Raw genomic sequence first — 27035 nt, forward strand, 5'->3', positions numbered from 1 at the left:
CAATGCTGCTCATCAAAACAATTTTGGCGCCCAGAGCGCAGACTGCTAGACTGTACCAACTAAACAAAAAGAAAGGCGAATAAACAGCAATAATAAAAGACCTAATGTTATGTCACAAACGTAACCCAACCGTAGATACACATTATATTATTGTTATATTTGAATTTTTACCTTTCATATGAATTATTTAGCTTCCCCACATGTAGGAATATAGTGCAAGTATATCCCTACAACCCAGTTTCACAAAATGGTATCATCCATTCTATCCCGCCCCCGCCGCCATTTTCCATGTTATTCTTTCCTGCCTTACAGTATTTTATGATTTTTAATGCAACAGTTTGATTGTTAAGTTTGGATTATTATAGTTGTGGTTTCTCCAGCTTGGCGCAGGGAGTGTTTCATCTCCAAATTTGCAGAGGGGACGCCCTGGATAAGCAGCCATGTATATTAAACAGGTAAGCTAACGAGACCAGACTGATGCGTGTTGCCGACTGTTACTGGTCTAATAACAAGATTTAGGCCAGCTTAACGTTTTTCCACTGAATGATAAATATATAGCTATCGAGGCTTCACTCAAAGTATAACGTTGATTGGATTGCAAAACTGTGTACAGGCACTCCATAAACGGCAAACGTTGTGTAGCTATCTAGCTAACGTTAGCTAGCGCTATTTGAATTAGTGTAGAAGTGAATTGCCTGTCCCCTCTCGAGATGCTAAGCTAACGCAACTAGGCCAGGCTCAGGTTTTCCGATTTGTATGCTTCTTTTCATTGTTGTTATAACGTTTAATGTTGCATATGATGCAGAATACGAGAGTTTATTGTATAGTTGTCGGCTAACTCGGCATTGTTGATTTCAAACCTTCAAAAATGTCCTGAATGAAAGTAGCGGTAGACCATCAGAGTGACCATCAGCCAAGGCCCTGTTGCCTCGTTTTATCTGTGATGGTGCTATTCAGCATAAACAGTTTACACACCTTATGTTTACAAATATTCATAGACCCAGGAGCTCTTTGACCATGTTTAACTGTAGCATGTGGTTAAAATATTGCACTGAAACAGCTGATGTTGTTGTCGGTGTGTTCACGGTGGTCTCTGGTTCCCTGTGCAGGTGATCATTCAGGGGTTCCGAAGTTACAGGGACCAAACTGTGGTAGACCCTTTTAGCCCAAAGCACAATGTCATCGGTATGTGTTCATCCACATCTTTCCATAATTATTTTGTATTGCACCTGAGTTGCTAATCAGGTTTTTCGGATACTTTATGTACTGTATGTCACCATATCCTCATTTTGTGTTTATTTTTCCCTTCGTCTTACAGTTGGGAGGAATGGATCAGGAAAAAGTAACTTTTTCTATGGTATGAAGCCTCAAAACTTGCTGCAATATAGAATTCAAACATTTAGACTTCTAAGACTTTAACTCCCGTTCTCTTTTTTTTAGCCATCCAGTTTGTGCTCAGTGATGAATTCAGCCACCTGCGACCTGAACAACGCTTGGCCCTGCTCCATGTAAGTACAGGAAAATGTACTGGGAACATGAGCCTTTAGTGGGAAGCTATGAATGCAAGAATGCTTGCTAAATAACAGATTACTCTCAATCAAAATCTTTGCATTTTTCTACCTGTGCCAATTGGCAAAAATGTTTTTTGTTTTGTTTTTTTAATTAACTTTTATCACAGTGTGAGTGATTTTGCTTTAGCTTTGACTAAAACCTCTTTGGTAGATGCCAAAACCTCGTTGTGTAAAAATCTCTCTCTCCCTGTCACTGTAGGAGGGAACTGGTCCACGTGTCATTTCGGCTTTTGTGGAGATTATATTTGACAACTCTGACAACCGACTGCCGGTAGGAATGGCAAACATTTCAAATTTATTCTATTACTGTATTTTCAGCTTGATTCCATTGTGATATTATTTAAAAAATTCCATAGGCCTCTCAAGGAATGTGTGTGTATGTGTTAAATAAATGGTCACTGAGCAGCTTGTGGCTAAACGTGTATGATCATATAGTCTCTTTTCAGTGCTGATATTTGTTTCACAATTAAATTTGCATTATTGTTTACATTGGTTTGTATCAAAGTAAACCTCAAAATAAAAAAAAGGAAAACACAATAAACTAAAATCCAAAAAATCAGCAACATCAACCCTTTTATGCTTTCTTTTGTAACAAGACTCTTAATCTTGGGTATTAAAATGGTGAACATCCTTATTCCAATTTAAGTTGTTCATTTCATATTGAATATTGAAGTCTCTCCTGGTGATGACTGTTATGAAGACCACTGATTGCACTGCGTTGCCTTCAGTACACACAGTCCTTCTTATTCTGATGATGAAGGCCGGATGTCTGTGAAATGTTGCAGCCTGGTGATACTGTGGCATAACCTGCCAATTATCGTCCTCTGTGTGACCCTCAGCTTGCCCAGTGATAAATGCATCTCTTTCTAGATTGACAAAGAGGAAGTCTCCCTTCGTCGTGTCATTGGAGCAAAGAAGGACCAGTACTTTTTAGACAAGAAGATGGTGACGTAAGTATTGCGAGGGATCAGCTGTCCATGTTAAATTTGCCAAAGGCCAATACTACATGTGCGATTCCATCTATTCTATGCACTCTTCTTGTTGCAGTAAGAATGATGTCATGAACCTTTTGGAGAGTGCTGGCTTCTCTCGGAGTAACCCCTACTACATTGTCAAGCAGGGAAAGGTGAGAGACAAGTGCAGTGCCAAGCCTAATTTAATGCACAGTAGTTTTTGGTGATGTGAAATGAATTTCATTCTTCAAGCAGTGGTCATTGGGTGGGTAGTTCTAGTCGAACAGACAGTAAAACAGTGTTGTCCTCACTATTTATTTACCTTAGTCTGTTTTCCAAAAACTAAGAGTATTAGTAGACTAAATAATTGATGTTAATTAAAAAAAAAAATCATTAATTAATTATAATTATTATCATTTGTTTTCTGATAGGAATATCTCAGAGGTACACCAGATATTTGGAAAATTTACCTTATGTTACTGTTTTATGTAGATCAACCAAATGGCCACAGCCCCTGACTCACAGCGTCTAAAGCTGCTGAGAGAGGTGGCAGGGACACGAGTGTATGATGAACGCAAAGAGGAGAGTATTTCCCTCATGAAGGAGACAGGTAAACGCTTTTGAATACCTTTCATTTTGTACAACCGTTGATTGGTAGATTTAAATTCATTAATGTTTTTAATTGTCTGTGAACAGTTTTGTTATTACATGACATCAGCTAGATTGTTTTGAAAAGGCTTTATAATGTATATCTATATGTACCATGTTTCATTAGCCTTAGGCAGGATTTGTAATTTGTGTCACATGTACTGTCGCCTCACAGCAAGAATGTTCCTGGTTCAGATCCATTCCAGGGCTTTCCTTCCTGCAGCATTTTAGTTTCATTGTTTGTGTGGTCGTCAAAGCACTTAAATGTATAGAAAAACGTACTCCATTTCCACTGTCTTATAGCAGTACTGTCGGATTTCCATCACAGTCACCGTTGTGCATGACTGTAACCCGTGGCATTAAATTGTTTCTATAACAGAAGTACTGCTTAATTTTGTATACCTTTGGTGAAGGAGTTACAAAGAGAAAAACCTGAAAACAATCCACTGTGTGTTTTCCTCAGAGGGGAAGCGAGAGAAGATCAATGAACTGCTGAAATACATCGAGGAGCGTCTGCACACCTTGGAAGATGAAAAGGAAGAACTGGCTCAGTACCAGAAGTGGGACAAAATGAGAAGAGCTTTGGAGTACACAATCTACAACCAGGAGCTGAATGAAACCCGTGCCAAGCTGGATGAGGTAATAAAGTTGTGAAAAACGTTGAAGTACACATGCAGAAAAAAAACACAAAACATAGACTTCTCTGTATTTTGATGCAGGCGTAAGAATGTAACGCAACCCATGTTGCAACCCAGTTGCTTTATTTATGCAGTAAAACACGAATTCTATTGTCCTAGACATCATTATAAACTTAATTAAATGTGAACAAATGCCAGTATCAAGTAGACTTTACTGCCTCAGTAACAAGACTTTTGTACTTTGTTTGGCTCTTTTAATAGTTGTCCACCAAGAGAGAAACCTGTGGAGACAAGTCCAGACAACTGCGTGATGCTCAGCAAGATGCCAGAGACAAAGTGGAGGTAAAGAAACAAAAAACCCCAACAACCATTGCTTGGCTTCAGTGAAATCTCATCACAGAATAATATTTAAGATGGTGTTACAGTATTTTGTAAATGACCGTGAATGATGTGTTTGTGCTCTGGTAATTGATCTACTTTGACATTTTTGTGTTTTAGTAACAAAGTCATTTGTTAATATTGTTTGATTTTGTTCAGTGCAACATTTCAGGTACCATAACCACAAAAAAATGCAATTAAATGTTACTTTTGTGTGTTATTTTCACATCTAATGTTTGTTGACCTCTTTTTTTTTTTTCCTCTAATATATCATTGCTTATCTAAATATATCACGCATTTCTAGATGGTTAATGTCATCAGCTCATCTTTGTGACCTTGTTAAATAAATGACGCATCATTTAGTCGCTGTAAAGGAAGTAGGTTGTTGTGGTTTTTTTTGTTTTGTTTTGTTTTGTTTTCCCCTCATACAATGATTCTTTATTTTGGCTCTCTTTGTGTAGGAAACGGAGCGTGTTGTGCGAGAGCTGAAGTCTAAGATCTCTGCCATGAAGGAGGAGAGAGAGCAGCTGTCGGCAGAGCGCCAGGAGCAGATCAAGCAGAGGACCAAACTCGAGTTGAAGGCCAAGGACCTGCAGGACGAGCTGGCAGGCAACAGTGAACAGAGGGTACGGAAGCCTCCCATCTGCGTCACTCTAAACACGTGATGATGCACCAACCACACTCCCCCTGCCTCTTTCCCTTTACCATCTCTGTATAAAGAAAAGGCTGGCAGTTTTTTCTCTTTTAATCCACTCCACTCACCCCTGTTATAGCCGGAAATGTGGGTACTTTCCAGCCCCTCTGGTGTTGGCCAGAGGGGCCGATGGTGCGATATGGCAGCCTCGCTTCTGTCAGTCTGTTCCAGGGCAGCTGTGGCTACAACTGTAGCTTACCTCCACCAGTGTGTGAATGTGAGAGTGAATGAATAGTGGAATTGTAAAGCGCTTTGAGGGTCTCGAAAAGCGCTATATAAATCCAATCCGTTGTTGTTGTTATTATTATTATTATTATTATTATTATTATTATTATTATTATTACTTGTCCAAGGTTGCTTTATTTTTCAAGAATTTTGGCAAGGGTGTCTGTCAATTTTTCAGTCTGTTTATAAAACCAGAAATCCCCAAATCATGACTTATTTTATTTAGTATGGTGGGATATTATTCCGAGAATGTCCAAAAGAAAACAGCATAAAACTTAATCAGTAAACCAAAAGGCACTGATCCAAATATTCAAGTGCTTCATTCTTACAAAACTAATAATATGTGGTTTTGGTTAAGGTGTTTTAAAGGTATTTATTTCATTTAATGGATGCAGCTGTTACTTGTCAGTTTAATATAACTATATTTTAATGTATGTGATCATGCATCCAGTATCTGTATAATATCTAATATCATGAGTAATATTAAAACAGGTCAACCAGTGCAAAAAAATGTGCAGTTGGCTTGTGGGATGGGATGAGAAGCAAAACGGAGTAAGCACCAGGTTGCGTATCAGACTCTGCTTACAGCTCCACTATACATCATCCCTGGCATGAGGTTTCGTGTACAGAATTGGCATGCATCACTCTCCATATGGCTTGGTGTTTGTGTGCACATGTGAGTATGAAGACGATAATTATACATAACAGCTCTATTGGCTCAGTTTTTATGGTTCATGGTGGGTCCCAGGCAGCATGCTGGCTAGTGGTTGGATTAAGCCCACCTGGCTGCGGCTGGCACAACACCAGCCAAAAGTTATTGGAGCAAAATGAAAAGCCTCTCTAGCTACAGGGGATCCTGGTTTGATCAGCTTTGAGGTGGCTGATCAAACCACGGGGGGGAAAAAAGTGAGCACAGCCGTCTCACAAAGGAATTTGTCCAAATCAGTTGTCAGTTACATTTTCTATTAATACTAGCACATTTTGGTTTACTGAATATTAATGCTCTTTTTATAGGATTCTCTTCCAGTAGATACCTTTTATATAAATCTGTTGTAAATGTGTTAGGGCTGTCGGTCTATTAAAATATTTAATTGCGATCAATCACGTGATTGTCCATAGTTAACTCTGTTAATTGCAGATTTTTAAAAATGTATATATTTTATTACATTATCAGTGGTGTTTTTGGCCAGGAAGCAGTATTTAAGACTTCACGTACTACGGTGTTAACTCGATTCACATCGATTGTACAAATAATTTTGTTCTTCTCAAGGGAACCGTCTGGCAGAGCATTAAAGCTAAACTTGTTATTCAAACGACCCTTTTCTTCATCCATTTCTGCTTATCATTCACAATGTTCTGATGCTTCACTTCCAGACACCCCAATCTAAGGATGGTGGGCCACAGGTCACAGCCCAAGCATGCATGTGTTAATCGAAAGAAAATAGAGGTGTTAAAAGGAATAAGCATTAATGCGTTATTATCCTGTTAACTTTGACAGCCCTAAAAATATAAGTATACATTTTTCATAATTGTCATGAGGATTGTTTATTCTTCAACACTTTTCCTCACATGTAACTCTTCTTTTCTTAACCTTTCATTTGTCAGATTTGTTGGATTAATAATCTGCTCTTGATCTTCCAGAAACGCTTGTTGAAGGAGCGTCAGAAGCTCCTGGAGAAAATTGAGGAGAAACAAAAAGAGCTGCAGGAGACTGAACCCAAGTTCAACATGGTCAAGGAAAAGGAGGAGCGGGGCATCTCCAGGTAGGGATGACTCATTCTCAGTTATCATTCCCCGAGCAGGCGGTGACCGGGCGTGATTCAATGAGTCAGTCAACCTGAGTTAAATATAATTTGATAGTGAGAGATTAAAGGTGTCTTCACATGAGATATTTGCGAATTCCGTTGTAAAATTATTTTATTGCATGTGTTATACAAACATTTGAATACAGGAAGGAAGGAGAGCCAAAGAAAATTATCGGTTCAGTTTATAAATCTATCATCCCCCTTTGTTGTCTTGCAGATTAGCTCAAGCTACACAAGAGAGGACAGACTTGTATGCTAAGCAGGGTCGTGGCAGTCAGTTCACCTCTAAGGAAGAAAGGGACAAGTGGATCAAAAAGGAGTTGAAGTCTCTGGACCAGGCTATCAATGACAAAAAGAGGCAGATTGCTGCCATCCACAAAGACCTGGAGGACACAGAAGCAAACAAGGAGAAGAACCTCGAGCAGTATAACGTAAGATAATTCAAAATGTTTCAGACCTCCTTTTCCATGAAAAAGAATTGCACACTGAGTTTTGCTTTCCTGTCTTTTGTTGCTCTAGTTGAAATAACTAGCTATTCTTTTTTTCTGACACTGTTTTTACTGGAACATTTTAACCTATACTTATTTTTCCCTTTTATTTTGGTATTTTGCAGTCTTGTGCATACAGCTTGAAGAAGTGGTAAAAAAAATGTTTCTAGGGGATGGACTGGTGGGAAATTTTGAAAGGGGGAAACAAATCTTTATTATGAAGTTAACAGTTTGAGACTAAGCTTTTCATTACATGACTTGTGAACATTTGGTGCAAAATCCACAACAAAAAAGTGAAAAAAAAAAAAAAAAAACAGTCAACAAGGCATAGACTTTCATTTGGCTCCTTAACTTTACACAGATTTAAAATAAATAATTTTGCATTTATTTATTTCGGATTAGTGGTGTGATATATGTCGTTTAGAAAAACATTTCTGCTGTTTTGATCTGACATCCTGGCAGGTTAATGTGTCTCACTTCAAACTTGTATCTTTAGAAACTCGATCAAGATCTGAATGAGGTCAAGACCCGTGTGGAGGAGCTGGACAAAAAATATTATGAAGTGAAGAACAAGAAAGATGAACTGCAGAGCGAAAGAAAGTAAGGACCTCGTCTTTGTTTTTAATCTTCTCTCTGACCTCACATCTTTAAGATGTAAATGTATAAAATTCAGTCATATTTTAAACTTTTTTTTTAGTGTGCAGTTTTGATTAGTTTGACATCTCATGATAAAATGAAGCTTTACATAAGTCAGACCTGCATGTTGAATTGAGTTGAAAGGTTGTTGTTTAGCCTTTCTTTTAGCCAGTATGCTGTTTCCGCTTGGCAACCTTTAGATAGATGCCAGTGTATTGTCTCCTGTGAATGTCACCAGGCCTTCTCAGTCCACTTAAACAATGAGGTGTGTTTATGTAACACAGAGGATGATACCTCAGGCTTCTGCTGCCACAGTTTCCTTGCCTTTAAAAGGTCCTTCAGGGTGGTTGAATTGTGTCATGAGGCTTTTTAGTGAAAACGCGCAATATTGTTCCATGTTTCTTGAAGCACGACAAAGGCAGCATTCACATTCAGGCCTCTCCAGCTATTATTAGGAATGACACTCAAAATGCATAATTTGCCTTAAGCATAAAAAGAGGTTGTGATCTATCTTTTTTTTTTAAACTGAATTCTATTAAATTCAGCAAGACCCTTATTACTGTCAGCATGTAAAACAGATTCCACGAATAGTTTGTGTATGTCAGATTTTTAATTATGCACCCATCACTGTGATCCGCTGCGCAGTCTGTCGGGTGAGAAGGCAAAATGACAGCTGCAAGCTATTAGTAGCATATCTAAAAATGAGAACAAATGATGAATTTACTCAAACCGAAACAATGAGATGGTTTGGCAGGGAATCGAGATGATATATTTTTACTTGAGGATGATAGTTACAGTTTGCAATTAAAAACAGCTTGACTTGAAATTATGTGAAAGTGAATGAATATTTATTTTTAAATACATTCAAACTATGAATCAGCAGCTGTGTTGGTTTCATAATCTATTTCCAAGATGAAGGAATACAGAGATAAAAGATGTAACCCTTTATAAAAGAGAGTTTTAGTTTGAAGGGTTTTTTTTGTTTTTGTTTTAGTGTCATGACTGCACTTGCGTTTTAGTGCTTCTGGTGACATAAGTGTAACAGTGTGTGACTCTCTGTATCTGCCCAGCTACCTGTGGCGTGAGGAGAACGCAGAGCAGCAGGCTCTGGCAGCCAAGCGAGAGGACCTGGAGAAAAAACAGCAGCTCCTCAGAGCAGCCACCGGCAAGGTCTGTGTCACTGTACATGACTGCGAAATTATTGACGTGCATAATGCAACTATAGGATCCCCAATGCTTCCACCTGGATACAAGTGAAAGTGTGACTATGCATGTATGGGCACAGAAGTGGATGGGTTTTTTTTCAGAGGATTGAATCCTTTTACTTGAACACACACACACAGTACATGGATTTATCTTCCTCTTTCCCAGGATGTCACTTGTAAGCCACAGGTAGACCTGCCATTATAGTTCACACACGCACTTACATACAGAAGAGCTGTTAGCGAAGAAATGGGCAAGAGAAGATAAATCAAATCCCAAGTTTAAAAAAGAAAAAGAGGCCTCGCTCTCTAAACGAGCCCACCTTAATACAGCGACCGACTCACTTTGTGACTCAGCCGGTTGTCAGAATAGATATATCAAATGGAATCATTCATCTGCGTCGCTACTGGCACCTTATGATAGCTAGCTAAATTTACATATGACTCACTCCTTTCTGCCTCATCCAGTCATTTCTTCGAGGCATATGCATCAATCAAATATCACTTCTGAATAACGTCTGCCCAGATGAAAGGAGGCTGTGTGTAGCTTCATGGACAAATGTCCTACATTTATTTTTCTTACATTACTCCCGGCTGACTCATCCGTCTCCAGCCTTTGATGGGCTATATCTATCTCACATTTTTATATTCGCAGTGTATATTTCAGTGTAGGATTGCGCCATGGAGTTAATACAGACCTGGGGTTTTTTTCATGGCTCATACAATATGAGTTTATTTTTCTGTGCTTTTTTGTGTGTTATTTTGCATACTGAGAATGTAGATCTTTCCTCCAGGCCATCTTGAACGGTATTGACAGCATCAACAAAGTCCTTGAGCATTTCCGTCGAAAGGGCATCAACCAGCATGTCATCAATGGTTATCATGGCATCGTCATGAATAACTTTGAATGTGAGCCTGCTTTTTACACCTGCGTGGAGGTTACAGCTGGGACCAGGTGTGGTTTGCTTTTGTATTTTCATTCAAATGTCTGTGTAGGCTGAAATGAAAACAACACTTTCTGGCTCCAAGTCCTTTTATTATGCAAGATTATACAAATGTGCCCGGTGGGTAAAAGGAGCAGGTTGCTGCGTGGGAAGCCATCAGCCCAGTCAGTTTAAAACATTTAGTCTGAAGTTACTCCCCCGTTTGTAGTATCAGTATACCATCTGCCTTGGGCTTTTTTATTATTGCTTTATTCTTCCTCTTTAGAACCTGTTAAAATTTTTAAATATCAAATGGGAGTTTTCATGTTTACTCACAGAGCAGGTGCTGTAGATTTTATAAACAATTTATGATTTATAGTAAAAAATTACTTTTGTTTGTTTTGTTTTTTCGTCTTTGTTTGTTTCTTTGTTTTTTTTAAGGCTGTTTTACCACATTGTGGAGACTGATGAAGTGAGCACTAAAATACTCATGGAGTTCAACAAAATGAACTTGCCTGGAGAAGTCACATTCCTACCTCTGAGCAAGCTGGACGTCAGAGACACCGCATACCCAGAAACCAACGTAAGTACCTGACATGAATGGGCGCTTTGCATGTATTAAATTTTGAATCTACTAGCAAATAGTGGTATACAGTAATTGACAGTGGCAGTTAACATAAAAACTGCATTCAACTTTCCCTTTGTTCAGTCCTCTTCATTCCATTTTTCTCATCAAGATTTCTACTGACAAATTAGTTTCATTATTACCAATGATTTTTTTTGTTTGTTTGTTTCATTTTTCTCCATCAGGATGCCATCCCAATGATCAGCAAGCTCCGCTACAGTTCCAACTTTGACAAAGCCTTCAAGCACGTGTTTGGGAAGACCCTCATTTGTCGTAGCATGGAGGTTTCCACCCAGTTGGCAAGAGCTTTCACCATGGACTGTATTACTCTGGAGGGTAAGCTTTGCTGTGAAATGCAATACAGCTTCAACAATTCTCAGTGCAAAATACTCCAGTTGAGAACATTCATATCATTGTTTTGTTACTTACTAGGTGACCAAGTCAGCCACCGTGGAGCTCTGACAGGAGGATACTATGATACCAGAAAGTCTCGCCTGGAGCTTCAGAAAGACATGAGGAAGGCTGAGGAGGAGCTGGGTGAGCTGGAGGCCAAACTCAATGAAAACCTGCGCAGGAACATTGAACATATCCTTTCTATTAAAACGTGTGGCGAGTTTGTTTATCATGTTGATGTTAGAGCGCTGTGTGTTGCTGTCCGTTGAGAGTATGAGCAAACTTGAAAGCTTCACTGAAGAATCGCGTTATTAGTGAGGCAGAGTTTTGGCCCCCTGCTTAGACTTACTGACAATAGAAAAATGGCCTGGGTTTGACTGGAATACCGAGGGAAAAGGGAGTATGTGATTCAAGACTGAATTTGAAAATGACTAAACAGACATCTCCCACTTTGAAATGTTATGAAATTCATAAACACTGGAGACAGACAGTTAATAATCGGTATCTGTTAGAGCCAAGTAGATTTTCTTTCCTTTTCAGGATAGAGATTGTGTTTGCCTGAAAGGTTTAAATCATGATGTACAGTTAAAACTAGCCTTTCTAAAATCGTTTTCATATTGACTTTTAAAGTAAACATTGCTTTGTGTTGACAACAGAAAACTTTGCACCCTCTTAGGACTAAAATTTTAATTTAAATTGGAGCTGTTTTCTGTATAAAACTATGTTATTGAAAGTTACACCACCCTCATTCAATTATGCAGTGATGTCACATGGCTGAACCTTTGTTTTAATTGTGTATTAAATCAGTCTGGGTTGTGTAGCTACCTTAAGGCCAGTTGGAGCCTAGCTGGGACGCTGTGGCAGAGTTTAATCGGGTCAAGAAGGATTAGTGTGTGTTGGGTCATATCGGCCAGAGCCATGACTCACTGCTGGACAGCTCATGAAGGCCAAACAAGTGGATCACAGAGGATTTGTGTTTGCATGTGCGATGTATTTATGAATATGGTCACTTCCGGCCCAGTATGATTAAATGTCTGTTTGCACACCTGTGTTATGGTGTGTAGCTTCTCACTCACTCACAGCCAGTAAAGCGTATGCTGCTTGGTGTGTGCGCACCTGGTGATTACGTATATGTACGAGTCAGTAGGCGAAATGGGCATCTGTGCCGATGACATGGTGCTTCACTTCACTCCCCGGAGGAGTGAGTCAGAGAATGAATTAATTATTTAAGACACCTTGTTTTTCACTCTCCACCTCTGCCCTGTCAATAAGCATGAGCTCCCAGCCATTCCTTCCTTCCTTCCTTCTTTTAGTTGCCGTCTTCACTGTTCCATTACATTGCAGTGAAACTTCATACAGTTTTTATGTGAAACAGAAATTTTAAATGTACCTGATTTTATGTGGTTGTGCTAATTTATCTTGTTTTTCTATGGAAAAAAACTGTTTGCAGCCTGATATTATCTGTTCACATTTGTCAGATTATCTTTGAACATCTGTTTTCTCAGTCTTCTCTGGTCAGCAGGCAGGAAAATCCACTTTCCTTCAGTCCTTTTTATATCACTACATTGATTGGTCTTGGTGTTCATTGAGTCCTGGTAGACCTCAGAGGCCCACAGGAGTTTTGCAGTCCTTTGAAGATCAATAAGCCTGTCTGTTAAATTAACTTAATGATGAGCATGTGCAGCCCTTCTTAATCCTCTGCTTTGATTTTAGAGACACCTCCTTCCCTAAAAGCCCAATCACATTATTGGAGCACTAAATAGCCTACAACATGCCCCATGACTTTACTCATTATCTGATCAGTGTCTTTTGTGTGTCTTGTCAGTACGATTACAGAAAATTTAACCAGGCTGAATTTCTTGAAACTTTGGGAAGAGGTGGTGTATGTGCAAAAGAAGAACCCTTTACATGCTTTAATTTTAGATCCAAGTCACTTAAAATAGCTGAATGTGACTTTGGCCTTGGCAGAAGATCAACTCTCTGAGTGCCCTTCCAGTTTGCTGCTTCAGCTTCAACAAAACTGTCTCTGTTGTTTAGGGATTCTGTGCCAAAGTGCTTAATTAAAGCTGAATCATTTCTTATCCTTTTTATTTAACCGTTTCAAGTAGTTTGGTTGACTAACAAAAACAAATAAATTAACAAAACCAAAAACTGACTTCTAAACGTGGAACCTTCTTCCTGTGGCATTAGAAGCACAACTGGTGATTTTAATCTCTAGTTCAAGACCTATTAGAAGAAAAGTATGACACTTAAACTAACAGGGTAATCAGGTGTTTATGTGCTATGTATTGTATCATTGTTCTGTGACATTCATTAATCTTGCACCAACTCATTTCTTTTTTCTTCTTTTGCTATAAGGGAAAATTTGTTTCTTTCTCAGCTTGGGGACTAGCAAAAGCACTGAAAACATTAATATCATTTTGGAAAGTGTATGTCACAAGTGTATTTTTAAGTGTATGTTACACTTTTTTACCTGGGGGTAATTTAATTGTTGCATTGCGACAGGTCACATCAAACTAGTTATATCAGATTGTTTGTGAGGTTTGAAATGTAGTGTTTACTCTTGTAAATATTGCAGTTTGCAGGTGTTTTCATTGTCTGGCATGTTTTATGTTGGTTTGTAATGTTTGCTCAGCTGAGTTGACATACAGTTGTATTTATTGTGTAAGTCACTAGTGTTTCAATGCTTGAATGGGTTTCATGGGCTGCATATCCAGGTTTCTTGCAGTCCCAGCACTTAACTTGCTTGGGGAAATGGTAATAACGATTTAACAATGCATCGCATCAGGGACCTTATAATAGGCACTGCAATATGACGTAACTGTGATTAGCTCAAGAGTGGCTATTAAGAAAAACTGAAAATGCTCGTCTGTAGTAAAAATTGGCATATACTTCCTTAACTGCCACCTCCACGTATCAACAATGAGATTGACCAACTGATGAATCAGATGCAGCAGATCGAGACACAGCAGAGGAAGTTTAAGGCATCCAGAGACAGTATTCTGTCAGAAATGAAGATGCTGAAGGAGAAGAGGCAGCAGTCAGAGAAGACTTTCATGCCCAAGGTAATATTACCTCATTGTTGTAGTGTATTGTAACCTGTATAAAAACCCTGTGTTCAAGATCACTATGACCAGATTTTGTTATTGATGTTTAACTTGGTCTGTGCCTCAGGTTCAGCCTGTCCCCATTATCGTCTTAATGTTGCCCACTGCTGTCTAACGTTCCTTCGTTTTTTCTCTCTCTCTGTCCAGCAACGCAGCCTTCAGAGTTTGGAGGCCAGCCTCCATGCCATGGAGTCCACCAGAGAGTCGCTAAAGGCGGAGCTCGGTACAGATTTGCTGTCTCAGCTCAGCCTGGAAGATCAGAGGCGTGTCGACGACCTCAACGATGAGATTCGTCAGTTGCAGCAGGTCAGTGGACACAGACTGTGTCTGTTGCAGCATTTGTGACAGTGTTTCTGCACTGTAAAATAACTGACACACACACATGAATTTTCATTTGTGTAATTGTGCTATATCAGTTTACAGAAGTTTATTGCTCAAAACTTTATTGTGCAATTTATTCAGGTTTTTCAGGGGGGGAAATCACACTGATGTGAAAAAACAAAAAACTTATGTATCAACTGTGAGACATTTAAGAAAAATGTTCCAGTGAAATAATTACTGTCTTTTAGAATTGTGTTTCAAATTCAAATTCAAATTCAAATTTTATTTGTCACGTACACAGTCATACACAGTACGATATGTAGTGAAATGCTTGGACAACTGCTCGTGACCTAAAGAGAACAAAAAAGGAAAAGGCTATGAATAAGATAGGAAATAAATATGAAAAATTAAAAAGGGTAAATTTAACTAGGAAGGAATAAAATATAAATTAAGGTTAAAAATGAAATAACTGTACAACACAAATTAGAATGAAGGGTAAATTTAACTGGGAAGAATAAGATAAAGATAAATATATAAATTAAAGTTGAAAATAAAATAACTGTACAACAAAATACACAATATAGAACTATATAAGAATGTATGAAGAAATCTAAATATAAATAAATATATACACAATAACAGCAGCTGTACAAGTATTAACCGGAAATGAAGAATATAGTGACCAGTGTTGTGCAAAAACAAAGACAAATCTGAAATTGTGGCAGCATCTGTGCGTGCTTACATGGAGTTCAGAGAACATGCCGGTTACCTACATTTGTTTCTCGGTGTCCTTTCGCTTTCTGCCTCCTCCTAGTGTATTCACATGCTCTGACTGAGGTGAGAGAAGCAGGCAGCAGCTGTGTGTGGGATGTTCCTGTGATACAGCATTGCCCTGTCTTTCTCTTTCACGGCCAGCTGCTCTCGGCTTTCCCCTCATTGAACTTTCAGCCATTCCTGCCATCGTTGTGCAACAACTCCGCCCCCACAACATGAAGCCTTTCATATATGGTTCTGTTATGTTTGCTGTTGTCAGATTATATTACCTGCAACAGAACTCCTGGTTTAGTTTTCATGGGTTTTGGTTAATATGATATTTGCTTCGACATAAGTGGGCAAAGACTTGTTCCTTTACATAACATTCACTGATAACTGTCGCTGAGGCAGATAAGTGTATACACAATTTTTATTTATTTATTTTTAGCAGATTGTATTCTGTGTAGACTGAACAGTTAAAGTTGCTCTCATCTTAGGATTGTCAGGATGTTTATAAAGGCAGAAACTGCAAAATTGGCTTTTAGATAAATGACTATCACTCCTCACACATCCGTCACTCTGACAGCACCATTTCATGCAAGAGATTTCTTTTATGTGATAAACAAAGCAAGAAAAACCCATTCAAATATCAAATCACTGGTATTTCAACACATAGTGAAAATATCACATAAGTAACTTTTGTGCTTCGATGTCTTTATTCACTTGCAGGACAACAGACAGTTGCTGAATGAGAGAATCAAGCTTGAGGGCATCATGACCAGAGTAGAAACATATCTCAATGAGAACTTAAGGAAACGTCTTGACCAAGTGGAGCAGGTACATCATCCCTTTAAGCACTTTGCTTGTAGAATATGTTTGTCACATGATCTATATGTGTATGTTTGTTGAATTATTTCCCTTTTCATATTAACAAAGTCAGATTATTTTAAGTTCTGATTCTTTGTTTTCTGCTGTTAAATTGTGGTCTGTTACAAATTAATTCTTGGATATAGCCGATTTAATTATAAATAATGTTTTCATTTTCTAGGTAGAGAGGTGTTTGAATGACCCTCTCTTTTTATTTATTCTACTATTTTGATGTTCCCTCACTTTGTATTTCACAGGAGCTAAACGAGCTGCGTGAGACGGAGGGAGGCACGGTGCTCACGGCCACAACCTCTGAGCTGGACGGCATCAACAAACGTGTTAAAGAGACTTTAGCTCGATCAGAAGGTATGTGGTTTTTAATTTATTGATATGTTTGTCAGTACTACTGTTCATATGTTGGGATAAAATAGTCACTGCTGTGGTTGTGGCTACATTTATGACACATATATAGAAGCTCACGTATTATTTTACTAACAGGACAGTTTATACCTACTTAAAAGTGGTTTAAGTTAGATTAGGTTTCACTTTAGACATAATCACTTACAGGGGATCCTGTTGGTGTATTTTTAATGGTTGCTCCTCTATTGTAATTGTTTGCTTTCATTAAATGTAAGTCTGTCTTACAGTTGTCCAGAAGTTAAATTTGAATTTATAAAGAAAATGCCTGAAAGCATGTGTTTTGGAATAAGTTTTAATTTTATTATGATCACAAAGAAAAGTATTTTTAAAGAGTTTTTAGTATTTAAAGTAAATTACTGATTTTTGTCATTAAAGACCAGGAAAAATAATGAAAATGTTATTTTTCAGGGCAGGAAGGGTTTTTGAAAATGAAATAAACCCAAAAAGCCATGGACACTTGCTTTAAAAATACACATGAAATAATGTGACTCAGTTAAAACCTTTTTTACAGTAATTATATAGGACACAATATTCAGTTATTTTTTTTTATTAAACATCATTGAGCTAATATAAAGGGTGGATCAAGTATCTGGGTCTTCTGCTGTCACAAAGGCTTTGCCCTTAAAGCATAGCTGACAGCTGTAAATAATACTTTAACAACTAGGTTCACTGCCTGCTCTAGTGTTCGAGAGGAGAGGCTGCAGCTGGACTTTAAATTATACCTTAACTTTTGACGTTGACTTTTAAGTCTTATTTTTTCATCTATAGATAGGCTATAGGTAAATATCTGTATCTCTGTGTAATCTGTAGCTATGTAGTGCTCATTACTGCACATTTCCGGGTAAAATGAAAGCAGAGGAAAAAAAATCAAATCGTTCCAGTCTTCTATCTCTTATGCTTAGTTAATTTATTACCTGTCTGGCTCAATTTATTGTTGTCATTTGAGTGTAAATTGAAAAACTGTAGGATACCTTCATTGAGTTGGTACTGCCAGCAGATGGTGAGAATGGCTGTGATGCCTTCGAATCACAATTTGAATAATATGTTTTTGCACAGACTGCCTGGTCGCACATTTGTATAAATGTTCTATAAATGTGGTGCAGTGACTCAGAGGTGATAAAATGCAGTTGTCAAAAAGCACTTGTTTCTGAATACCCTTAATTTGCATGGATTCATATTTCATCATTGGCACTAACTAATTAAAGGCATTCACAGCATCATCCTTTTCTTATGTAGGCGCTATATTCAGTCATCCACTCTTGACTATTGTCAGTTTTACCTTTGTTCCAAAAAAGAAAGAAGAAAAATCTTAATTTCTTCTTTATTTAAATGAAAGTAAGAGACATTGTCTCCCTTTTTGTAGGTTGTTGAGAAAAGGCTCTAAAGACAAATGATGTAATCGCTTCTGCTGAACAAAGATGACACAAAGTCTTACGAGCCATCTTGAAACTAAGGATATACGAGAGTGGTCGACAAAATAATTAAAAGTTGCAGGCCTTCGCTAGATGGCACTTAAAATAGTCAGTTTAAGTAATTATTCGTATTTTAGTGAGTTACAACATCTCAAAGATCTTTCCAGCCGTGATCTTTGCAGCACCTTTCTCTCTCTGGTCTGTGACAAGTTGGAAATCAAAGGAGGTGGCAGTGCTACAAACTTGGTGCGTTCTCCTTTGATCAAGGAAAGAAAAGTCGAGGCTTTCAGTGTGTAACCACATTCAGCAAAGGTGTGTGGATGTGGATGGGTTTTACACTGCCAGTACACTGGCTAGCATTGGCTACTGTTGGCAAACTCATCTGAAAGTGCATGCATGTTGTGCCGCACATGTCAGCAGCATTTAAAATGTTACATCATCAAAGAAAGTAACCACTCAAATCTAATTCAATAAAAGGCTCAAACAGTCCACCCAAAATAAGTTGGTAAAAAACTTCCCCTTACCATCTTTGTTGTTTTTTTTGTTTTTGTTTTTGTTTTTCCCAGACGAAGCAAATTGCAGTAACTATTAAAGAAAGTCATCTTTTTTTAAAGTCAGGAATTCGGCAGTATACTATGTGTAGATAAAAATCTAACCCATATCACCTCGTCAAATGTCTTTCCCAGATCTGGATTCTCTGATTGACAAGACTGAGGCGGAGATCAAGGAGCACATAAAGAGCATGGAGCGATGGAAGAACATAGAGAAGGAGCAGAATGACGCCATCAACCATGACACAAAGGAGCTGGAGAAAATGACCAATAGACAGGGCATGCTGCTTAAGAAGAAAGAGGAGTGCATGAAGAAAATCCGAGAGCTTGGCTCGCTGCCTCAGGAGGCGTTTGAGAAATACCAGACCCTCACACTCAAACAGGTACGCCTTGCCACCCACACACACACTCACACACAGTGCTTAATGATGTTATATGCTCGCCGCTGGCTTTAAAATTTCTTTTCTTTTTTATCAGCCAGCCCTAGCACTTTTCAGACATGTAGTGTACAGTGTTATTTTTCAGTGGGAGTTTATTAAAATACGATATTTATTATTTTCAGTGGGGAAATTGTTCTGCCTTTTACATGCTCAATGGAAACAAAGCACTGGGGGCTTTTATTTTCACTGGGAGCTGGGAGTCATGCTCAGTCACTTTAAACTAACAAGTTTCAGTGGGAAAGTGTCAAAAACAGAATAAAATGCATTTTAAACATAGAATAAGGCACAGTTTATTGGAAAAACAAGATACACAAAAAAGAAAAGCAGTTTTAGTATGAGTAGAAATACACATATGTACAGCATCTCGCATGTGAGTTGAAGTGCAAATAGGCAGAAACTGACACAGTGATAATGATGTCTATGCTATGAGCAGATGAGGTAAGTGATAATAGAGAGAGAAAAATCAGAGATTATAATAATCCATCTATCCTGGAAAGAACAGATGGAGTGATTTAAAAGAGCACTGTTGTGCGTGTGTTAAAGTGTTTGTAAGAGTCCCACCTCCCATACACAATGGAGAGGAGTTATAGAGTCACAGTGAGACAAATATCTTCTGTAGCACTCAGACCTGCATCTCAGGGCAATGAGGCTTTTACTGTATTTGCTCTGGTGACCAGTCAGGGAAGCATGCACAGGGTAGAATGGATTTTCCATGATGCTGAAGACTTTCTTCAGCATCCTGCTCTCAGACACAGAGTCTTAAGTTCTACTCCTAGAATTGGCCCAGCTTTCCTGATCAGCTTGTTGGACCTTCTTAAAGACAACTTCAGCGTTCCTGGACCAGTCACAATTCACTGTCTATGCGTATCTGTTGTCCTCAGCCACCTCTTAATCTAACTCCTTGGTGCTGCCAGGAGAATAGGAGGAACCTGTTTCCTATTGGCTAAAATCAGTGGCTTAGTATTAGTGATGGCAAGCTGTAGATTAGCTCACACCATCTATAAAACTGTCCACCACTCTGCTGTACTTCTGTACATCAGTTATGCAATGAAACCCTCTCAATTCTTGGAGAGGGGCTCATACCAGCCGGGTTATGCCCAAAGTAACATCCTATTGATCCCGTCCCAAAACACCATCCACACAAAGACAGCAAAGAGCATAATTCTCACAGTGTTTGCAGTTATTTCAAAGAGGGAGTGTGCTGGGTGCAGGAGCCAGTTGATGGCATCCTCCATGTGTTGTTTAGAGTGACTTTATATGAATAGATAGACTGGTAAAGATAATAATTATTCATTTTAATTTAATTGGTTTCACTTAAGAAGGAAATATGTACAATATTAACTGTTAGCTTAGTTAGCTTTAGTTAGCATAGCAGTAGCTATAAACCTATGTGCAGTACATCAGTCTCATGCACTTGAACTATGTTTAACTGCACTGTCCCTTTAAATAAATAAATTCAAAATTCAAATTCATAAAGCTAATATGAATCGGCAGTCCCTTGGCAAGTTACATGCATAGGATCAGAAAGAGTAAATCACAAAACATCCACACACCCACTGTGGATCACTCGAGTCATTGAACACACTGACATATTATTCATTACTTTATGAAGTTGAATTGGTGATTGTACAAAATACATTCAAATCATTACTTTAGCACACATTTAACAGACACAGAACAACACTAGCTTGGAATCACATTACTGTCTGCCTGATTATTTTAGGTCCAAAATCTATTCCCACCAATGTTCATTAGCTTATAACCTTTGTTCTGGGGTTCAGCTGAGTAGAGAGCCTTGCTCCTGAAAAGCTGTTGGCATCAGTGAGAGTAAATTGGTGACCTGAAAGACAGTATCCTGCAAAGCAGCGCAATCTTACAGGAACAGTTTTATTTCACATGTTAGCCATTACAGCAGCAACACAAACAATAATGAAATAGCTGGGTTGAGGTCAGTCTTTATGTGCATTTTGTCCCCCAAATCCATTTAGAAATATCTGCACATACACATGCAGCCAGAGCCAGGTCTCTTTAGGAATAAAGCCCAAGGCCATCACATCCCACCCACTCACTAGTGACTCACTAGACACTGGGGGTAAAGACTGTGTGTTGAGTGGACTTGGCTGCTTCTTTCATAAGTGTCTGAGTGCGCACACTATGTGTGTGTCTATGCGTGTGTGCTTGTGTAAGCCCCCCTCCTCAACAATGCCGAAAATAGGCTCGCTTGCTCATAAACACTCCATATAGTTAATCTTTCTCCACAGGACACTGCTTGGGGGCATGATGGTGCCATTGATTGCAGAAGTGTTTGAGAGAGCCATGTAATAATGGCACTTGGTCATTAGTGATTCAAAGAGATGAATTTATAGTTTGAGAGTTTGGAGAGACAGTGAGACACTTTCAGGCTAGACTAAACTAGATCTTAATTGATCAGGCCGTGTCCTCTTTCAGATATGAATAAAAGGTGCAAAACGCATCCATGAAATGCATAATGAATGTATGTTTAGTTAAACATGTGAAACTCATTTTCTAGCATTATGAAACCTGTCCTTGAGTGGAAAAATAATCTGAAAATATAAAAGTACTGAGCAATATTTCCTGAAAGTGTAGTTGTAACATCAAAGCAAAATTGCCAAATTAGTGAGTTCAGGTTTTAAAAACATAAAAATTAAAACACGCATGTATGCATTTTTTATTATTATTATTTTTTACATTGGTGGCTTTCTGTGTGCATCACTTAATATACTGTTATTTCACAAAAAGTATTCAAAGGAGCTTGCAAAAGAAAAGCATCTGGACTTCTTTAAGTTGCTTGAAGACGTTTCACCTCTCATCCGAGAAGCTTCTTGATGAGAGGTGAAACGTCTTCAAGCAACTTAAAGAAGTCCAGACGCTTTTCTTTTGCGAGCTCCTTTGACTACGATGACCTGGATGACTGAGAACCTTCACAGACACAAAAAGTATTGTTTTCTGAAAGATGGATGGATGAATGCACAAGCAATCTAAATTATAATTTTGAAAGAGAGCATGTTTTGAGGCGTAATTTAAAATGATACTGATTTAAAGCAGATCTGATCTTGCCTGGAACTAATGAGGTATTGTATTCCACTTTTTTTCCTCTCCTCCAACAGTTGTTCAGAAAACTGGAGCAGTGCAACACTGAGCTGAAGAAGTACAGCCATGTCAACAAAAAGGCTCTAGACCAGTTTGTCAACTTCTCCGAGCAGAAGGAAAAGCTAATCAAGCGTCAGGATGAGCTGGACCGTGGCTACAAATCCATCATGGAGCTTATGAATGTCTTGGAGCTGCGCAAGTACGAGGCCATTCAGCTCACCTTCAAACAGGTACATTGCAGCTCAGACTCTGATTAAAATCTTCAGTGATACAAGTCCATGGTTTTTACCTTAGACCTGTATGTAAATCACCCACATTTTTTGGGGAAAGCAGAAGTGATCTTATTTGGATAAGCAGTGCTAACTTACCAGCCAAAGCTAGCACACTTCATACGTAAATCGTAGGATTGTAAATTCCTGGTAAGACACTAATAACACACTATAATTTCACACACCCAAAACTGGAGCAAATCTTTCTTGGGCAGACTGTTAGTACACCCAGTTACACAAAAGCTACATTAAAAATGCTTCAGAAGCTACAAACATGGTTGAGTGGTCCAGTGTGGTGACCTCACTTCGACTGAGGTGAAACCTAGAAGATGGCAAGAGGTTTATCCCTGAAGAAGTTCAACACTAATTTAAAGCATTTTCTCAGAATGTGAAAAATTCATCAAAATGTGACTAAAATTCACTTTCTATCTCTTCTTACCTTCTGCTCCTCTCAGGTGTCGAAGAACTTCAGTGAGGTTTTCCAGAAACTGGTGCCGGGTGGCAAAGCTACGCTGGTGATGAAGAAAGGTGATGCTGAAGGAAGCCAGTCTCAGGATGAAGGAGAGGGGGGTGCTGACAGCGAGAGGGGCTCCGGTTCACAGAGTAGCGTTCCCTCCGTGGACCAGTTCACTGGAGTCGGCATCAGGGTGGGAGTCTTTTTCAGTTCAGTTGTTTTATCTGCTGTTAGTTGACGGGCTTTACTGATTACCATTTATAAATCAGCTTTTTTTAAAAAATGAATGGAAGATAATCAAATAAGAAGAAGATGCTATAAGTAAGCAAAATGCTTCAGCTCTTTAGTTTTTCCCATTATATAAAGTTTTATCATTTCTGAGGTAGAATTGTGCTTCTTGAGTACCCTCAGTATATTGAGTTTCCTTGAGTCTTTGTTTGGAAACATGTGAATGTGTATTTCTGGACTGTTATGATTTCTGGTCCTCCCACACAGAGAAAGAACCAAGGTGAGATTGGTCATGCAATGAGTAATGCGCAGTCCTCTTAGGGCTAAATTTATCTTTATCATTATCAGAGCTGTTGTAACATTGCAGAGGATTTGTTTAACTTCATGAATCAGAGACTCTTATAATAAAGTTCTTACAGTAAAGAAATTGATTTCTCTGTTTTTGTTTCAAGTAAAGTTTGATGGTCTAATTTGATGCACGTCCTGCGTAGGTGTCCTTCACCGGGAAGCAGGGCGAGATGAGAGAGATGCAGCAGCTGTCTGGAGGTCAGAAGTCTCTGGTGGCTTTGGCTCTGATATTTGCCATCCAGAAGTGTGACCCTGCTCCTTTCTACCTGTTTGATGAGATCGACCAGGCCCTGGACGCACAGCACAGAAAGGCTGTCTCAGGTAACGATGAGTTATGTGTCTACACAGATTAAATGATGGCAATTTAATCCCTATGGCTTAGTAGGGTTGATTAATAAAAATACCTCTCATCATTGATCGCAGTCTCCTCTGTAGTAAGAGTAGGTAGAAGGTGGACGATAGCCTGGAGAGAAAACAAATGAAAGCTAGTAGAAGTAGGAGATGAGCATCAGGGGTGAAAGGGAAGGCTTATGAAACTGTAGTGAGACCTGGTGCGATGCATGGTTTGGAGAAAATATTTACTGACCAAAAGAAAGTTAAAATGACAGTTGCTGAAATATTGGAAACTTTATTCAAAGCAAACCAACCTTCTTATTACAGATATGATTGTTGAGCTGGCTGGCCACGCCCAGTTCATCACCACCACCTTCAGACCTGAGCTGCTCGAATCTGCCGACAAGTTCTATGGTGTCAAATTCAGAAACAAGGTGAGGCCTCTTCCTTCGAGTCTCTGTATATCTACTGAGAGTCAGACTATGCTCCGGGATTAACAAGTTTTAAATGTACCTGAGCAAGTTTTCTCACAATCATCGGTGATCGTTTACAGCGTGATGATGTTTCTGAGAATTCAAATGCATTTGACTTTTTTTTTCTCCCAATAGTAGGTGGTGATTTTATTTTATTTATTTTTTTACAACAATAGCAAGAAAAATAAGTCTTAAGAGAGGCTGCTCATTTGTTCTCACACAGCCCAGCCTACTAAAGTCAGTGGGGGGGAAAAACAACTATTTTCTTCACTTTAGCTTTAGGATTCAAGGGAGAAAATGCAGTGGTGGTGACAGTGTTGTAAACATAATTTTGCATTCTGTTCAAACTCCATTTGTCTTAAATCAATAGCATTCAAAGTTCATTTGTGTCTTTGTTCTCCGTCAGAAAAGTGATAGTAATTTCTTTTGTGTCTGTCTCTTAAGAAAAACGATTAGTGCTCAGTCGGTGCAGCATTGATCAGTCATTAACCGTCTCTGTGTTTTTTAGGTGAGTCACATCGACGTGATCACAGCGGAGCAGGCCAAAGACTTTGTGGAGGATGACACCACCCATGGTTAAGAGTCTCCTGCTCTTTATCGTCCTCTCGGCCCCCACCTCCAGCCCCTCTTCCTCCATCTCTACAGCGCACTGCAAACCTCAAAGGCCTCCAAAACAGGGCCCAAACACAGACATATCCCACTCAGTCCAAAAACCTTTTTATAGTCGTGTTAAACATAAACAACACAGGAAGTCTCAGCTTCTTGTGACGTCCTTGTGATTAAGATGTAATTTAATTCATGCCCAGAAACCCCAACTGACCATTACTCATATTTAGAGTTAAATCTTCAAAGGCTGATACGAAAAATCTGGAGGACAAAATGCGGCTATGTTGATAATCTTTAAGCTGACGGACTTGATGTGAATCAGCCTCATTATAGATGACAGTTAAGAGAGGTGTAGTTATTTTACACTGAAAAAAAAAAAGGTTCTGAAGGGAGCACTGTTTGTGTTACTGCGATGATTTATTTTAGCCGAATTTTGGTAATCTGTCATCCAATGATAAAAGCACCAGAGATGTAACCCTTCAGGATCTTTCCTCTTGTGTACAGTTGAGTGTTTTGATATGACTTGGATGAATCTTTGGGGGCCTTAGGCTCATCTGGATGTGTTCATTCTTACTCTGGTTTCTGTAATGTATACTCTTTGTACTCATGAAATATTACTTCTGTCACAAAAGCCACTTGGCTTAAAATGTTCAAAGCTTGTGGTTCCCTTTTTATGCTTGTATTCTGTCAATTCTGGTCTTGAGGTCATTTCAATATATGAAGTTTAATTCCAAAACAACAGATACCCATTTGGGAACCAACACATCCTCCTAACAAGAATGTTTGTGAAACCTGACCGTGTCCACTTGGGTTCAGTACTCGGTCAGTCGCTGTTTTCTAGGAAGCCAAGATGTTATTAATCTTAAATTTCCTTCATGGAGTCTTTGTTTGGGATTGAACTCCTCATATGTTGTACCTTGTTTCAAAGCTTTCTTTTTTTAAATGTTTGTGTTCCTTTTTATGTAATAAGAAAATAGAAAATAATAAAAGGTGAAAAAAAATAAAATAAAATAAATAAACACGTCATCTCCGCTTCATGAGACTGCCACCACTAGGTGGTGCTCTTTAATTGATTTTTTTTTTTTTTTTTACAGCAAAGTCCATTGGTGGTAAAGTAACATATTTATGATATATGTTACTTTTACATTTAGTTTCTTCACATTTTCATCAGAACACAAGTGTGTGTGTACAGCCAAACTAATCAAATTATCTCAACAAAAATATTTTAGAGCAATTATGTTTGGTTTTACCGTGCTCAATATATTTATTAGTCCACCTGTGATTAAAACAAAGCAAAAATGTTTAAAAATATATTGAAAAATATACATGGATAATAATTAATGCAAATAATAATTTCATGTTTTATACCGAACTTTAGACTTGATTAATTTGTGTGCAGGTTCAATGTTCAACCATTAAAAACTGTTTCTGAAATCCAAGTAAATGACTATTTGGCCACTTAATAAAAATAAATGTGTTTTAGTAGTATTAAAAATGTGATTTTGTACCTGATGGATACCTTGAAGCTACAGCTGTGTCATAAACCTTAGATTAGATCTTGGTCTAATAAATGTGATAAGCACTGTATACTGGCAATGTAAACTGATAGATTTGATCTTAAAACATCTTTGAAAAGCTACATTCATGAAAGAAGAGAGATGTATTTACAAAAAGAAAAGCCCGTGTATATTCTCACACCCGATTGTGTTCCGTCACAACACTTGTCTGTGTCTAATCCTTAATTTCAACACCAAATTAATCTAACTTGAGAAGGAAACCTAATCCACGGCCGCTGTAGATTCAGACACAGGGCACAGTAGACATGTGGTCAGCAACTGTAGCAACAAGGTCGGTGTCTGGCACACATTACACAGCCCTTACACCTGTGTTATATTTTCTTTTTGATAGCAATGATCCTGAATTACTTTGTGCCAGGGGAGCTCCCGCATGTCACCCATGCATGGCTGCCATTCCAGTGTAACATCACCTTGCTCTGGCAGCGCATTTAAAAGGTTGTGACCTCTTGAGATCAAGTCTTAGATCCCTCTTGTAATACTGCAGACCTCCAGAGCATCTCGGTCCACGGCGTTCGCCAGCACTCGCATGGTATCTTACGTCAGAGTGCTTTCCCCTTTGAAAGCAGAGCACCAGGAGCTTTGTCCT

At 38.6% G+C, this 27035-nt stretch overlaps 1 protein-coding gene across 1 annotated transcript; it reads left to right on the forward strand.

Moving 5' to 3' along the window:
- Nucleotides 1-236: 236 nt before the first annotated feature.
- smc3 (structural maintenance of chromosomes 3) lies at nucleotides 237-25891 on the forward strand. The gene is made up of 29 exons (XM_080302781.1): nucleotides 237-455; nucleotides 1110-1185; nucleotides 1319-1357; nucleotides 1441-1508; nucleotides 1771-1842; nucleotides 2442-2521; nucleotides 2619-2697; nucleotides 3017-3134; nucleotides 3636-3811; nucleotides 4072-4152; nucleotides 4650-4814; nucleotides 6749-6870; nucleotides 7130-7343; nucleotides 7897-8000; nucleotides 9107-9206; nucleotides 10033-10193; nucleotides 10603-10744; nucleotides 10972-11122; nucleotides 11219-11369; nucleotides 14091-14244; nucleotides 14434-14592; nucleotides 16090-16197; nucleotides 16485-16593; nucleotides 18746-18993; nucleotides 22179-22391; nucleotides 22886-23077; nucleotides 23604-23781; nucleotides 24121-24227; nucleotides 24775-25891. Exons 1-29 carry the CDS (start codon nucleotides 441-443, stop codon nucleotides 24844-24846), a joined length of 3654 nt encoding a protein of 1217 aa, XP_080158907.1. The 5' UTR covers nucleotides 237-440; the 3' UTR covers nucleotides 24847-25891.
- Nucleotides 25892-27035: the final 1144 nt, after the last annotated feature.

The sequence above is a fragment of the Astatotilapia calliptera genome, chromosome 6 (assembly GCF_964374335.1).
Source record: "Astatotilapia calliptera chromosome 6, fAstCal68.1, whole genome shotgun sequence".
Lineage (NCBI taxonomy): Eukaryota > Metazoa > Chordata > Actinopteri > Cichliformes > Cichlidae > Astatotilapia > Astatotilapia calliptera.

Bases quoted from the DNA above. Each gene is read 5' to 3' on its own strand.
- smc3 (XM_080302781.1), top strand. The intron at 6,871-7,129 runs GTAGGGATGACT...GTTGTCTTGCAG, and splicing joins GAGGAGCGGGGCATCTCCAG to ATTAGCTCAAGCTACACAAG. The intron at 23,078-23,603 runs GTGGGAGTCTTT...CGTCCTGCGTAG, and splicing joins TCACTGGAGTCGGCATCAGG to GTGTCCTTCACCGGGAAGCA.